Source organism: Tiliqua scincoides, chromosome 7, assembly GCF_035046505.1.
Source record: "Tiliqua scincoides isolate rTilSci1 chromosome 7, rTilSci1.hap2, whole genome shotgun sequence".
Taxonomy (NCBI): domain Eukaryota; kingdom Metazoa; phylum Chordata; class Lepidosauria; order Squamata; family Scincidae; genus Tiliqua; species Tiliqua scincoides.
Window position 1 is genome coordinate 50082885 of NC_089827.1, and position 16439 is coordinate 50099323.

A 16439-nucleotide genomic window follows, 5' to 3' on the forward strand; every position below is an offset into this window, starting at 1 on the left:
CCCCGCACCACTAGAACCTTGAGAAGTGGTGTTCTGTGATGGCAGCTAAGGATCTCTCCCCTCACCAAGCTTCAATTCCCAGTACTTCCAGCAATGTTAATTAACTCTGCAATGTGATAAAGCTCAATTGTCCTTATTAAGGCATGCCAGTATAGTGCTGTCTCATTATATATAAGCTCTGATTCAGATAATTCTCTGTCTAATCTCCTTAGTAGGAAGAAAGGAGGCCTTGCTGTCCAATATAGTGTTGTATTTTGAAGTAAATACTTGGCACTGGATAAAGGATTAATTGGGTTAATTAAACAAGGTCACTGTGAGAAACAGAGTGCAGGTCTAGATGGGCCTTTGGCCTGCTCAAACAGGGCTTTTCTTATGTCTTAAACTTACCTTGTTACAGAGCAAATTACCCACTGAGCTGGAAAGAATGTAGCAGCACTAAATAGGCAATTACATCTGTACAAATCTAATATCCAAGACAATTTCCTGGTTTGAAAAAACTAGATTTCTCCTCTAACCAGCTACTTCTTACATAGAAAGTCCAAGAAAGAATTGAAGTAGGCTGAAGTTCAGCAGTACCAAAGAGGGGAGATGCATTTTTCAGCCAAGAGCAGAATTGTAAGTGAAGAGGGGGGAAAAACTTTGAAAATGTCATGTATGTTATAAATGACATTATGCTGGTTTTTTCCTTTGTAGATAGAAATGAGGTATGTTGATGGAAAAGCTATCCTTGGTTGGGATATAATTGCTTCTAACGGGGTCGTCCATGTCATCAGAGCACCACTGAAGGCTCCTCCTCTACCTGCTGTAAGTCTTTTCTTTTTACTGAAAATGTTTTCTCTGTTATGGATTTGCTAAACTATTACAAATAAATAGTTCTACTTGTTTCTGTCCTCCCATGAAGTAGAGACTATGGTGTTATAAATCTGAACTTTACTTAGGCAGCAATCCTAACCACACTTTCTTGAGAGTAAGCCCCATTGAACAAAATAGGACTTCCTTCTAAGTAGACCTGGTTAGGATTGTGCCCTTAGGATGTCAAGGCTGGACTGCCCTTACAGAATTTAGTAAAGAAAGGATAACATTCAGCCATGTGGAAGCCTATTTAATATTCTGGGGAGAATGCTTCACTTGATAGGAGTCGAAGCTGTTGTCACCTTGCTCCTGTCCTCTGGGACAGGGGTGCTCAAACTTTCAAATTTAGGGATGCTGGACCTTTAACAAGTGTATAGAAGAGAGAATTTCAGCAGGTGTAGCTTGTCATCTGTGGGATGACAAGTTGCATCTGCTGCAATTCTCTCTTCTATACACTTGTTAAAGGTCCAGCATCCCTAAAGTTGAAAGTTTGAGCACCCCTGCTCTGGGAGAAAGTAGGCAAACTGGACAGAACTATATCTACCTGAATGTAGTATTTATTGCCCTAGCTACTTGATCAAAACCCTCGGACATCATGTTCAAATTAGTATTGTATTTCTTTAAGCCATTTTTGCCCAACGCTGCATATATGCAACAGGGACCAAATGTGTACACCTGTGGGGTGAGTAAAAATGTGTTAACTAAAGCACAAGTCACTTGCTACTTTTTCTAGCATTTCATACTGGGTCACATCCTCCCAGAATGTATTGGTCATCAGTTAAACTTTCATCCAAAACTACATGTGCTATTGCAAACATAGGAAACTGCCTTTATATAAAGTTGCACCATTGGTCTACCGAGCACAGTAGTGTCTTATCTGACCAGCAGGGTCTCTCTGAAGTTTCATGCAGCAGCTTTTCCCACCGCCTAGTGCCTGAGATGCTGCCAGCTGGACTAGACTTGAGACCCTTCTGCATGCAAAATATGCGGTCTCTTCTTGGGCATGTTCCCGTCCCTTCCTGGCAAAGGAAAATGAAACAGTGAACTGGACTGTTACTAGGCTTATGTCAAAGGTTGCCTACAACTGGTCTAAAACATGGGGAGGAAGGAGATTACCACCCTCTTCCCTATTTGAGTGACATCCTTCTGCAATAAAAGTATGGGAGATTCTAAAGTTTCATGTCTATCAAAAACACAGGGCGAACATGAAAAAGGAGCGGTTTTATCTGGCACAGATCACCCCTAAAGCACATATCTAGAAGACAAGACAGGCTGAAACATTGGTCTGACATATATTCCATACTATCATTCTTTCATATGCAGCTTAATATTCAGGACCCCATTCCCACCTAGTGATAATTAGTCACCAATGATGTTGACTGGCTATGTGCTGGGTAAAAAGAGTCTCTCCCACTCTGACTGAATTGCATATTTGTTCTTGGTTCAAAATGAAATTGGACACCTCTACTGTTTTCTCATGCATTTTCTTGACCCTTTGGCTATATAAAACCCATCAGTTTACAAATCATGTACTTGAAAAGGTGGGCTTTACAAGAACTGTCACAATAATCTTGTTAGTCTTTAAGATACTTTTGCTGCCCACAGATTCTCATGAATACTCCTCTGGAATTTGCTAGAAAAATGTCAAACCCTAACACCATCATTTCTCTCTACTGCCACCGCTCAGGCTTCTTTACATCCTGGGGCTGGAACAGGTATATTCTTTGCAGTCCTCCTGGTTATTGGAATCATTGCTCTTGTTGGGTACTCCTACTTCAGATTCAAGCAGGGGAATATTCGCTTCCAGCATTTCAAGGTAGGTAACAGATGAAAACGGAAAGTTAAAAAGGGGTGAATGTAGTTTCATAACTTCCACTTTCCATCAGTTTTTTGTATTGTTTACAAGAATGTATATTCTTGTAATATATAAAGAATGTATATTCATGTAAAATTAATGAGTTTATAAGTCATTAGCCCTAAGAAATTGGGAATGCTCAAACTTGTGTTACAAGGTAAGGGAACAATTGCAAAAATGGTGCTGTAAATGTTGGAACATTAATCCTTCAGTATACAAAAATTGCATATAATAGGCATCTCACACCATTACCCCAAGAGGCTCAGAGCAGCACATATGTTTCTCTCCCTTCTCTCCATTATCCTCACAACAAGTCTGTGGAGTAGGTTATGTAAAGTGTATGTGACTGGCCCAAGGCCAGTGAATTTCACTGCTGAGTGATGTTTGTACCTAGGTCATCCTGGACCCAGTCCAATATGCTAATCACTACACCCCACTGGCCATCATACATAGGTTACAGCTGAGGTATTCAATCTGTGCATCCCGCTTCCTTAGGGGCGTCACCAGGCATCTTGGGGAGAGGGGCTGGGCTGGGCTGCTCTATCTGGGTTCAGATACTTTGTAAAACGACCCCAGGATCCCAACTCCTTCAGGCTGGCAGACTATAGCATTTTCGACAGAAATTGAAGATAGTTTCTGCTCATGATGCACACATTCACATCTCACTTTTCCTACTAGGTTTTGCAAGTTTTGTATTGCATCAAAAATCCACACAAATATTCAGCAGAGGCAATAATGTAACCAAATACATATCTCATGAAGAGACAGAACCATGTAAAAAGATTCTAGTCAACTTTCTTTAAAAGTATAAACTCTCTACCGCAACACTGTCCTAAAAGGTTTTTTGGTTTTTTTAAATAGACTAAGCCATCTCTTGTCATTATAAAGTAGTATATTATTGCAGTGGAGAACATCTTGACACATAATTTGGTGAGGTTGTGAAATTGGCAAGAGCTTTGTACTCCACCAACAATCAGTGATAATGCCATTGGAGTCAGCTTCTCATCTGCAAGTACTAACAGCAGTGAGGGAAGGATATTAAACATAGATTTTGCAATGAAAGTGAGTTTTCATATGAGGAAATTTTTGCACAGGCAAATACAGAGTGCCTTTCCTTGAAAAAATTCACACTGGAAGGACTGATGCACAGGCAGGGCTCACTTACTAATCACACAAAATTAGCAGGATTTGTTCCACTAAAACGGCCACTTACAATGGCCCATGTGAGATGTCACAACCATCATGTATGCGCTCCAAGTTGCTCCCTCACTACCTGGTTCATGGTAACTACAGCATGCCGTGATAGGAAAACTGGGCAACCTACAGGTTACTGTAACCCATTATTTGAACTAAGTTTCCAGTTCTGATTTGAATATAAATAATGGTTTGCAATAAGTATACTTTGCCATGATAGTTCAGTTGGGCAAATTATAGCTTCCGCAAACCAGATAGGAAATCTGAGTGCACAGGCATCAAAGCCCATTCACAATGGCCAAAACAGGTTTGGACCTTGATGCCTCAAGTCAACCTATGCAACTTAATTTCAGAGCCATTCTAGCTACTGGTGAAGCAAAAACATACTTTCTTTTGAAAACAGCAAAGGGATGACATTGATGTAACTTCACTGGACAAGGCACAGCCTGCAAACTTCTCAAATCCAAACTATGAAGTCTCCACCACCTCTCCCCCAGATCCTCCATATGATCCATTTTCAGTAAGTTTCATTTTGATTTGAGGGCATTACTTTGAAATCTTAACAAAATTAATGAAACAGTGTTTGGTTTAAAAAGGGTTTGTAGCACTGTGTAGCACCAGTCCAAGGGACAACAGATAACAATGAGGGCAGATAACGTGGCTTTTACTGTACTAGCAAGGTATCAGGAACTTTATAAATCAAAACACTGAGTTAACCAACATGTTAAGGATGCATGTACAATTCCTCCATCTAAGCAGAAAATTTCCAATAGCGTTCTGGCATTTGCAGAGATGTTTGCACTTTTTCATAGCATGAACCATGAAGAGGGTGCCATGTGGCCGCCAGAGGTAAGCAAGCCTGCTAGGTGGCAGTGCAGCTTTTCAGGGCAGGGGGAGAGGAGAATCAGGCCCACAAGGAAGGTGGAGATGGGGACAGCATCTGCCACCATATGCTGAACCCCCTGTGAGCCAAACAGCCCAACATGGGCCTTCTCAACTCTGTGCCCGTTAAAACATGGGGACAGAGCTGAGAAGACTCATTGCTGCTATCTGCTCAGATGAAGTGAGCATTCACTCCCCCCCCCCTCCAGGAGACTCCAGTGGTAGCCACAGCACCCACAGGATCTTGCAGTTGCATTTTGGCACTACTGGAGCTCCAGACACTGCCAGCTTCAGGACTGGGCCCTTAAACTGGCTGAGCATCTTAATTGCAGAAGCTTTTTAGTCTAGTTGCTGTTTTAATCAATTACTACTACTAGCATATTATATTTTGCAGATACATGATTAGCATCCACTAGGCCAGGGGTGTCCAAACATTTTGGCAAGAGGGCCACATCATCTCTCTGACACTGTGTCAGGGGCCAGGAATAAAAAAATTAATTTACACTTCAAATTTGAATAAGTCTGCATATATTTACATAAATGAATATATTAGAGATGGCACTTATATGAATGAATGAAGGTCTTGCAATAGCTCAAGGCCTTATACAAAGCAAGACCGGCCTTTCCTTCACTGCTGCTGCTGCATCACACTTGTAAAACAGCAAGCAGTGCAGGGAGCCTTCGTCCCACAGATCATGCAAGATGTCAAAACAGTTGCACACTGAGAGCAGTTGCATCGGGCCAGCATGGGCTCCAGCAAGTCTCTGGAGGGCCAGAGTCATTGGAGACTTGGCGCTATCTGTGGGCTGGATTGGGAGTCCTCGAGGGCCGCAAGTGGCCCCCGGGCCGTGGTCTGGACACCCCTGCGCTAGGCAAATGGTCTTTTGGTTATCCCACTAATGTGGATGCTCTTTTATATAACGTTTCTATAGATTGAAGACAGGCTTGCTGCGGTTCGGTTTGACTATTTTCTATTAGTTCATGTTTTTACAGTGTAAACTGCCTTAAGTAAATACTAAAAAGCAGTACAGTATATGCATTCTGTAAATAAGATTCTTTTGCTTGTGTCTGTTAACAGGATTCTGATGAACAGCAGCTGGTAACTCAATCCCCATGATGATGTTCTGATGACTTAAGTCTAAGTTATCAAAAAAACATTTTTCTGCTTGACCACAACATGACATACAGGAAGGCACTGTGAAAGCATTTCTTTCACAGAAATGCTGGGTGTCAAGTGAAGAGCATTTGAATAATATGGAAAATTCCCAGAAAAGAACTTCAAAAGGTGGCTTGGTTCCTAGAATCCTGTCTTGCCACTTGATTGTCCAGTTCCTGCTTTTTCAAGATAAAACTCTTCTTCAGGATTTGCTCTTATACTGCTTACCTCTTTTTTGTGAGTGGGGAAGAATTGCTCTTTTTAGAATTTTCATTACCTTCTTCTACAGCATGTTACACTTCTAAGATGGTGCTTAATTAACAAAAGAAAAGGCATTGTAGTGTTGATGTATTTGATCTAAGCTTGACATTGTAGGGATTCTACACAGCATGTCCACCATTTAAACTAAAGTGTTATAATAGCACAAGATCATTTTAAAAGGGCAGATAAAAATAAAATTTCATTTTTCTATCCCACCAAAAAATAGCTTGCTTTGGACTGTATTCACTTTTACAACAATATTTAAATAGAGAGCTTTCCACATCAGCCTCTTGCACCTACTCCAGTTATGTACTCTAATATTCCCCCCCCCCCCCCCCACATAATTTTAAAACTATTTAGTTTTGGCACTTTTCTGCCTCTACCTATGTTTTCCTTAGAAGAGACCCTTTATCACCACCACCCCCAACTAATGTTGCTCTTTCATGCCAAGGAGAGTTTAAAAGCTCTTTGGAGTTTTTTAGGGAAGCTACTATGAAGACAACTTTGGCTTGAAGCCAAGAATTCTAAGCTTGGTTTTTTTTTTTTTTAAATATAGAATTATACACGTATGTGTAAGTTACATCAGAATAGTAACATAGATGAATAGCTAAAACATTCTTAAACATTAGTCTGCAGGTGTTTGTGAAAGGATGTTCTCCCATGTCTCATGCAAAACATTTTTACAATATCAAGTAGTAAACTAAAAGTCACCAGATGATGAACTTGTAAACAATTTTTATTTTGCAGAGCTTAAGATAGCTAGTGTGACAGTTTTCACACATTTAACTAGAGCCACACCACCAGTACTGTGTGCCAATTCAAGAGTTCTAGTAAACCTAAACATTTTAAAGATTTTACATTAAGAATAAAATTGTTCCAGAAAATACATAAACACAATACACATAGTTTTAAAGGGCTTTAGAAGCCTAGAGCTACAAAAAGTATTAAATAAATCTAAGCTCTGTTTAAACCTTATCATCAGTTCTATGCATCTCCCAATAACATTTTCAAAGAAGTTTTTTTTGTTTTGTTTTTTTTAACGGACAACAAATGTTAAGAGGTAACTATTTTGACATAGCTTGGCCAGTGACTCAGCAGAATGTTATTCTCTTTAGCAAAGAGAATTAAGACAGTCAGGCATTGCATGTCAAGTGTAATATTTATAGGCACAGACAAATGCTTAACACCCCAGCAGAAGGACAAGCTGAAGCAGCTTGCACAGAAGGCTATATAGATAGTAGTTCAAGAATACTCTGAAGTAAGGCTGAGCCAAAGGATTAGGAGAGGGGCATATTTTTCATTTAAAATCTTCAGCGTCAACAAGGCGTTGACACAGCGTTAACTGTGAAAAGGTTGCAGAAATTGTTCAATGGAATTTTTTGGCTAGAATCATTATCCCTGTCATGCAGATAGATTGTCTTCAGTCTAACTGGATTTCACTGCCCTTTAGTGATGTCAGCACAACATACATACATTACATTGCAATACAATGTTACTAATCAGACAAGGGTAGGTCATCACATCTGCTACATGAAGCTTGAAATGTTGAGATCACTTGAGGAAAATGAAACCAGAGTTTGGGGGACAAATGTTGCCAGAACAGGAGATGTGCAGTAAGGGCTCACAGGAAAAGCATCAGCAGAAGCTTTAACTTGGACTTCTGAGCAGGTCAATTTCAAGTTCCAGAGAACTGAAATCTTGGACAAAATGGGAATCAAGCCAGCAGGTATGCAACACACACAGTTCAGAAGTATAGCATTAATACAACTGCAAATGTGCACATAGAAAAACTTACAAACTTTTACCTGACCACTGTTTTGGGAACCAAATTATTTCCTAAAAAGAAAGTGAGAATAATCTTTAATGGCTTCAGCAAAAAAAAATGCATGAATTTAAAAAGAATTTATGGAATGGTATACTTAGATAATAAAAAATAACTATATTAGGATGTCCTTGTTGATATGTTATAGTCCTTCAGCTTTTCATTATTTTAGGATGCAATCCTGTACATAGTTACCTGAGAGTAAGCTCATATTGAGCACAATAAGACTTACTTCTGCATAAACTTGTATAGGATTGCACTGTTAACATTTCTAACAGTTATCTTAAATGCATCATTATAGAAACCACCTTCTCTAGCCCTGTTCACTCTTTTCCCCATGCATTTAAATGAGTTAGGGGAAAGCAGGATCCTCTTGCCAAACCCCTCCAATATCGGTTTGTCCACTATCTATCCATACACACTTAACATGATTATGAGAGGGCCCCTACACTCCATTGTCCATTATTAACTAAAGCTGCAGTTCCCAAACTGTGGGTCCAGGGCCCACCAGTGGGTGATGACTCAGTTTTTGGTGGTTTGTGAAATTGATGGCAGATTAGACTATGTGCATCAAGGGTTAAACAAGCTGCTACTTGGGAGGGGGGAAAGAGCACTGCTGCCCAATCACCATTACAGCCACACAAATCAGGCAGCAGCCGCTGGGCAGCTATTTTCAACCACTGGTGTGCTGCGAATGATCTGCAGGCGTACTGTGAGTTTGGGGGAGGGTCATTTATTAGTAGGGCCATTGATGTGATGTAAGCCCCCCACCAACAGCATGGTGTGCCTTGTCAATGGTCAAAAGACTGATGGTGTGCCTTGACAGTTTCAGTACCTTGTCAGTGTGCTATGAAATGAAAAAGGCTGAAAATCAACTGCTCTAGGGCTTCTAAAGTGTTTGAGAACCACTGAACTAAAGCATGACCAAAAAACAGTCTCCTGTATAAACCAACAAAAAGGACATTTGTGGATGAAGAATTTAACTGATTGAACCCAATATTCATGAATGCTTTGTGGATTTATCACCCCATGAAACAATGTGTTTCAAAACTGAAGTCAATACTATGCCATAGTTTCACTTTTAGCTCAGATACAGTAGTGTAATTTTAATGTTAATGTTTTGCCTAACTTAACAGAGATCCTCTTGTACACATGACCACCACACTGTTAATGCATAACTTGTTAAGAATGTCAAGAAGCAACAGGTTCAACCTACTGCATTTGACAAAGCATTATAATAATGGGTACAATCGGACAATGGTACTTGAGAGGCAATCTTACCCACGTAAGCCTCACTTAACACCATGCAAGATGGTTCTGAGTAAACCTGAGTAGAAACGTACAGTTAAATACTGTGCAAGACACTCTCTTCCACTGCTGCCAATGGGGCTCAACATTCCTGACTTTCACTGGATTGCAACCAAAATGATGTTATAGCAGCTGACCATATCAGTACATCCCAGGCCCAGGTCTTAGAAAAAGAAGATGAAGTGGGGACAGGGGCCAAGGCCAGATGGGGTGAGATGTCTGCTGTTTTTTCAAACCTTAATTTTTTTTTCTCTTCCAGAATGGATACATGAAATTTTGAAATTTGTTTTAAATATTGTAACTGCTACCCTGAAAAGTACAAAGGCACTTTAAGAACAGTAACATTAGGCAATTACAATTCCTGTGTGCACACCTCTGTGGTGCAGTATAGCCTCAACTTACTATGCATAGATGAAGATATACTTTTAACGGTATACAACGTTTAACATAAAGTTTCACTAAATATTCATATGCACTGCTAATTCTTAGTACTATAATCTATTGCAGATATATGGATGTTCATTTACTGAGCTGGCTCATAAGTTATGCAGAAGCAGAAGAAATGTTTTTAGACATCAAACACAAAATAATTTGAGTATATATTACAGTACTGATGATTTCTGTTTACAACTTTACAGTCTCTTAATTGAGCAGCAGTTAAAAAGTTGTGCTTATAGGACAGATTGCTGCTCCCCATTCCAATTACTATCTGCAAACATAAAGTGTGTGTTTTATAAATAATGGCAGGGCCAGCCCAAGACCACCTGACATTTGCCAAGAGTGCCCTCCTCACTTGACAATGTGCCAGCATCTGCTCCTCCCACTCCCCAGTGTTCTAGCTCAGCACTCTTCTCCCCCCCCCATTCTTCCTCTTCCTTCTCCAATCCAGGGAGTAGAAGGTGGAAAAGCAATGGAGACAAGTACGGGATGGGCACTTTCCACTAATCTACAGCCTAAAACAACCACTTCAGATGGCTTGAAATATTAAGGGCTGGCCCTTAATTTGGCACCTACATGTATCAGTTATACATTTCTGCCTCAATCTAGCTTTTGCACAACTAGCCACCACTGGTCTACCAACAAACTTATAGACACTGGCTAGCAAAGGATGTCTCAAGCTTAAAATCTCTACTTGGATATACCAGGAAGTTGACCCTTCCTTGACCCTTCCTCCCTTCTTCTACCTGGATATACCAGGAAGTTGACCCTTCCTTGACCCTTCCTCCGTTCTTCTACCTGGATATACCAGGAAGTTGACCCTTCCTTGACCCTTCCTCCCTTCTTCTACCTGGATATACCAGGAAGTTGACTCTTCCCAAGCCTAGATGTGCCTTAGAAGCTTCCTTGCTCTTAGACCGATGCATTCCACATTCTTGAATCAGGTGTGGTTTTTTTTGTTTTTTTAAAGTTTGGAAATATATATTGCATATATTTCAATTTTTCCAAATCGTTTTTTTTCTGAAAACTAAATTAAGTATCTCCTTCACCTAGATTCCCCTCCATATCTAATAGAAAGCTAATGCGTTTTTAGCCAAATGAAGCAGGATTCAAGATGTCTCAAATCCAATACTCTTCTGACCAGAGTCCAGAAAGATAAACATCTGATAGTAAGCTACATGTCTAGAGATATTAAAATATTGATTTATGTGCAAATAAGCTTTCCTTCCAACACACACTCAATTGGAAGAGAATCTATTTCTTCTCAGTGCAACTGCAAGTCCCATCAATTCTCACCACAGACAGGAAACAAAGAGACCCACTAAATATATTTGCTCTATAGGCCTTTACAGTACAATAATTGTTACAGTTATATTTGAGTTACTCATTAAAACACACTCATGTTCCAATAAATATACTTTACAGAGCCACCAGGTAAGAACTCAGGATTATAAAAAATAAGGGAGAAGAAACAGAGCTTATTTGATTTGAATCATCTCTTGCAAAAACGGTATTCTGAATGTACCAGTGCACAGCTGGTCCGACCACGTTGGAAGTTCATGCTGCAAAGGAGTCCTCCTTGGATAAAAGGTGTAATCATGGTCATAGTTCAAAAGACAACTCAACGATGCCATGTAAATATCAGCAAAGCGAGACAAGCGTCTTAAGAAATATGTCGGGTTCTGGTCCGTTCTGAATAAGCTTCCAAACTGAGAGTTGAAGAAGTTTCTAGTCATTTCTCTGAAGATGTTTTGAGGAGGAAAAGGAACAGAAAATAGGAAGAGACACTTTTAGAATTGCCAACCCACTGAATATGTTGAAAAGCGTATTTACCATGCAACAATTAATCTAAGCTATCTTCTTAGGACCCAATCCTACCAGCTTTCCAGTGCTGATGCAGCAGCAATGCAGGCCTGGGGTTAGGGAACAAATGTTTCCTTACCTTGAGAAGACCCCTGTGACTCCTCCTGCACTGCAGGATATAGTGTAGTGGTCTCCAGACCCCAGCCTGGGGGCCCAATGCAGCCCCACAACAAGCCTCTATCCAGCCCTCGGCAAGCCTCAGGACCCCTGCAAGCGTATGGCCCGCTGAATCAAATGTGATCAGAGCTGCACTCCAGTTGCAACTGGAAGGTGTTCTGAGGGCCAGGGAGGTCATGTGCCTCCCCTCAAAATGTCTTCTAAAGGCTTCCTGGTTTTCCTAAAAAACCAGAAGTTACATTTTGGGGCTGTCTGAAGGCCTTAGACTTTGAGACTTTCTAATGTATTTTATATTTAAAATTTATTTATTTTTCCGGCCCTCGACACCATGCCAGATATTTTATGTGGCCCTCTGGCTTAAAAGTTTAGAGACCCCTGATATAGTGCATGCCCTGTTGACATGGCTGTATTAGTGCTAGAAGATAGAATTGGGCGCTTAGTTTATCTGAAAGCGGTTTACATGCCAAAAGGGGCTGATGTTAAATGAAAGATGATGCCTGAATAACTTATATTTCAGGCTGATTTCAGTTTGTCTCAAATGATTATCAATAATGGACAAACCATCACAACCTTAGACAACTAGTGACTATACCTGTGACTGAACCTTGCTTGTAGTGCAACTCAAAAATTCTCTCTAACTCTGGGGGCTACAATGAAGAGAATAAAAAGGAACAAACTGTGGCAAAAGAAATGTAAGAAGGTGATACGGGAGGCCAAGTTAGATTATGAGGAATGCATGGCCAGCAACATGAAGGGGAATAATAAAAGCTTCTTCGAATATGTTAGAAGCAGGAAACCCGCCAGAGAAGCAGTTGGCCCTCTGGATGGTGAGCAAGGGAAAGGGGAGATAAAAGGAGACTTGGAGATGGCAGAGAAATTAAATGAGTTCTTTGCATCTGTCTTCATGGCAGAAGACCTCGGGCAGATACCGCTGCCCGAACAGCCCCTCCTGACCAAGGAATTAAGTCAGAGAGGTTAAAAGAGAAGATGTTTCAGACCTCATTAATAAATTAAAGATCAATAAGTCACCAGGCCCGGATGGCATCCACCCAAGAGTTATTAAGTAATTTAAGAATGAAGCTGCTGATCTCTTCACTAAAATATGCAACTTGACCCTCAAAATGGCCACGGTGCCAGAAGATTGGAGGATAGCAAATGTCATACCAATCTTTAAAAAAAGGGAAAGAGGGGGTACCCGGGAAACTATAGGCCGGTCAGCCTAACATCTATACTGGATAAGATGGTGGAATGCCTCATCAAAGATAGAATCTCAAAACACCTAGACAAACAGGCCTTGCTGAGGGAGAATCAGCATGGCTTCTATAAGGGTAAGTCTTGCCTCACAAACCTTATAGAATTCTTTGAAAAGGTCAATAGGCATGTGGATGCGGGAGAACCCGTGGACATTATATATCTGGACTTTCAGAAGGCGTTTGACAGGGTCCCTCACCAAAGGCTACTGAAAAAACTCCACAGTCAGGGAATTAGAGGACAGGTCCTCTCCTGGACTGAGACCTCGTTGAAGACCAGGAAACAGAGAGTGGATGTCAATGGGCAATTTTCACAATGGAGAGAGGTGAAAAGTGGTGTGCCCCAAGGATCTGTCCTGGGACCGGTGCTTTTCAACCTCTTCATAAATGATCTGGAGACGGGTGAGTGAGCAGTGAGGTGGCAAAGTCTGCAGATGACACCAAACTTTTCCGTGTGGTAAAGACCAGACGTGATTGTGAGGAGCTCCAGAAGGATCTCTCCAAACTGGCAGAATGGGCAGTAAAAGGGCAGATGCGTTTCAATGTAAGTAAGTGTAAACTCACATGCATTGGGACAAAAATTCAAAACTTCACATATAGGCTAATGGGTTCTGAGCTGTCTGCAACAGATCAGGAGAGAGATCTTGGGGTGGTGGTGGACAGCTCGATGAAAGTATCGACCCAATGTGCGGCGGCAGTGAAGAAGGCCAATTCTATGCTTGGGATCATTAGGAAGGGTATTGAGAACAAAACGGCTAATATTATAATGCTGTTGTACAAATCAATGGTAAGGCCACACCTGGAGTATTGTGTCCAGTTCTGGTCGCCGCATCTCAAAAAAGACATAGTGGAAATGGAAAAGGTGCAAAAGAGAGTGACTAAGATGATTACTGGGCTAGGGCACCTTTCTTATGAGGAAAGCCTATGGCGTTTGGGCCTCTTCAGCCTAGAAAAGAGGCACCTGAGGGGGGACATGATTGAGACATACAAAATTATGCATGGGAAGCATAAAGTGGATAGAGAGATGCTCTTTACACTCTCACATAACACCAGAACCAGGGGACATCCACTAAAATTGAGTGTTGGGAGGGTTAGGACAGACAAAAGAAAATATTTCTTTACTCAGCGTATGGTCGGTCTGTGGAATTCCTTTCCACAGGATGTGGTGACAGCATCTGGCCTGGATGCCTTTAAAAGGGGATTGGACAAGTTTCTGGAGGAAAAATCCATTATGGGTTACAAGCCATGATGTGTATGTGCAACCTCCTGATTTTAGAAATGGGCTATGTCAGAATGCCAGATGCAAGGGAGGGCACCAGGATGCAGGTCTCTTGTTACCTGGTGTACTCTCTGGGGCATTTGGTGGGCCGCTGTGAGATACGGGAAGCTGGACTAGATGGGCCTATGGCCTGATCCCGTGGGGCTGTTCTTATGTTCTTAATTCAAAGCACAAGATCCATACAGGGGATGGGTTGCTTACTCCTCCCCCCCTTGGTATTTCTTCTAGATTAACAGTCCCCTGCCCACCCCAGATCTTCTGCTTTAGAATTACAGCCTTCCTGTTGGTTTTGTAACAAACACACTAGCAGGAATAAATTACACACAGCTCAATGTCACATGCATGTGGTTCCAAGAATCACAGAATTTTAACATAGAGGGTCAAATCTCCTGATCAAAACAAAAACTCCCAGCACCTTTAGAAAGTTTTCATGTGCTATTTTGCCCAGATAACTCTCTTATGGCTCACATTAACTGGGGCACTTCCTGCTTTCATCTCATTTCTAGCTTTATCTCCAATTGTGCCTGCCAATGATAGAATTTAAGTAGGGCAGAAAGATCCAAAAAAATGTTCAAATGTTTCAGAAGTCGTGTTCCCAAACTAATTACTTCCATTATGCTTAATGCTGTTTTGAAGTTCTAGGATAATAACTAATCTTTTAAAATGAACATTTAGAACACCAATGGTCCTCAAATAAACTTCCCCCTCCTCCCCTCAACCGGCACTTGCACCTGCTGAAAAGATTCTCTTGAAAGTTAAGATATCTTTTGAAAGGGAGAGGTGTGGATGTAGAGAGAATCCATCAAAATTAAGGTAGAAGCACCTCCTATGAGTAGACCCCTCTGTATCCCCTTTCCCATAGCCTTCTCCCTCCTGATGTGTCCCCACCCCAATGATCAGGAGAGACTTTTCAAGTACAGAGTCGTGTAAGCTTCTGTCTGCTCATGTCAAGGTTTGTATGCAATCCTAAAGTTTCTAAACACAGAGTCTGGTAAGCCTAGTTTTTCTTAAACTTGTCTAAAGGCATTTCCTGGGGGGGGGGGGAAGAAGAGCATGATGTATCTTTTTTTAGGCAATAATGGAACAGGATAAAGGAGTGAGGAGTGTTACTGTGGAGGCCTCTATCTGCAGATTTGGGAAACAGAATATATAAAGGCAGGAAAGAAAACTTTGTAATATATTTGGAGGGCAACCCAACAAATTGGCACCGATTCTTAAATCCAAAGAATTTCCCCATCCTCAATGCAAACAAAAACATTAAGTGTTTGCATTAAGTGCAAACACTTAATTCTCAAATTAAGTCACTCAGAAATACATGTATGATCTCCAACTTCCCCACTCATGTAGACAATTGTGGAATCTCACACATTCAACAATTAAAAGATTTGTATGCCATGAGCCCTCTCTTTCTATTTCATCACAACCTGCTCAAAATGAAGTTTTAGATTAAATTTTGCAAGACTGAATACAAGCTTTGGACCAGTTACGCTCTTTGACAAATAGCTAGACTTGAAATCCAAGAATAAAAATGTCCTGCTGGCAGTAGCTACTACTAGTCAAGGCACTCTAAAAATATGGCAGGTTTGGTACTCTTCTAATTTACAAATAAAAAAATCAGGTTTATATTTTTAAGACAAACACACTACTACACCAAATGACCAGTTTTAATTTTTACCTCATTTCTTTCCTTTCTTTTTTCCACTCATGTAAAATCAGCTGTGAGTCAAGATCCCTGTGGACCTGAAATGACAGTGACAAAATATAACTTTGCCAGTTCTTGCCTGGGAAGGATATGAGCATCTCTTAGCATGGCTATATTTGTACACTTTGTTTGCATATCATTAGAAACAATGTGGAACAATAAAGAAGAACCAAATGGCAAGTGTTTCTTTAGAAAAAAAGTTAGGTTGAAACATTTCCTGTGTATAACACCACCAATATCATTTTAACTGTTAATTTCAACTATATTACTACTTTTTTTTTTACTTCTGTGCAAGAAAGCCACGTGATCACAACAGAAACAGATTTACAAATAGAAATTAATATTTCAACTTTAGGTTATAGATATATGTTGGAGGGGCTTGCATTTTACCCATTGCTAGAATTAGAATAAATGCCATTTTCAATGCCAGCAAATCAAGTCCCACAGGCATTTGCCAATC

At 40.7% G+C, this 16439-nt stretch overlaps 2 protein-coding genes across 4 annotated transcripts in view; one reads left to right on the top strand and one right to left on the bottom strand.

Moving 5' to 3' along the window:
* The window catches only part of STAB2 (stabilin 2), a 110978-nt gene extending 104649 nt beyond the window's left edge, over positions 1 to 6329 (top strand). Inside the window, exons 66-69 of the mRNA XM_066633261.1 lie at positions 694 to 801; positions 2540 to 2668; positions 4305 to 4421; positions 5862 to 6329. Coding sequence (XP_066489358.1) covers positions 694 to 801; positions 2540 to 2668; positions 4305 to 4421; positions 5862 to 5900 — 393 coding nt within the window. The 3' untranslated portion in view covers positions 5901 to 6329. The remainder of the gene's footprint in view (positions 1 to 693; positions 802 to 2539; positions 2669 to 4304; positions 4422 to 5861) is intronic.
* A 589-nt stretch (positions 6330 to 6918) lies between these two features.
* Positions 6919 to 16439, bottom strand: part of NT5DC3 (5'-nucleotidase domain containing 3) — a 52575-nt gene continuing 43054 nt past the window's right edge. Inside the window, exons 13-15 of one of the 3 annotated variants that reach the window (XM_066634173.1) lie at positions 15953 to 16017; positions 11294 to 11508; positions 6919 to 8036 (exon numbers count right to left, since the gene is read on the bottom strand). In XM_066634173.1, coding sequence (XP_066490270.1) covers positions 8002 to 8036; positions 11294 to 11508; positions 15953 to 16017 — 315 coding nt within the window. In that variant the 3' untranslated portion in view covers positions 6919 to 8001. Of the gene's footprint in view, positions 11509 to 15952; positions 16018 to 16439 lie in introns of all 3 variants that reach the window. The other 2 variants (XM_066634174.1, XM_066634172.1) reach the window with 2 other exon arrangements.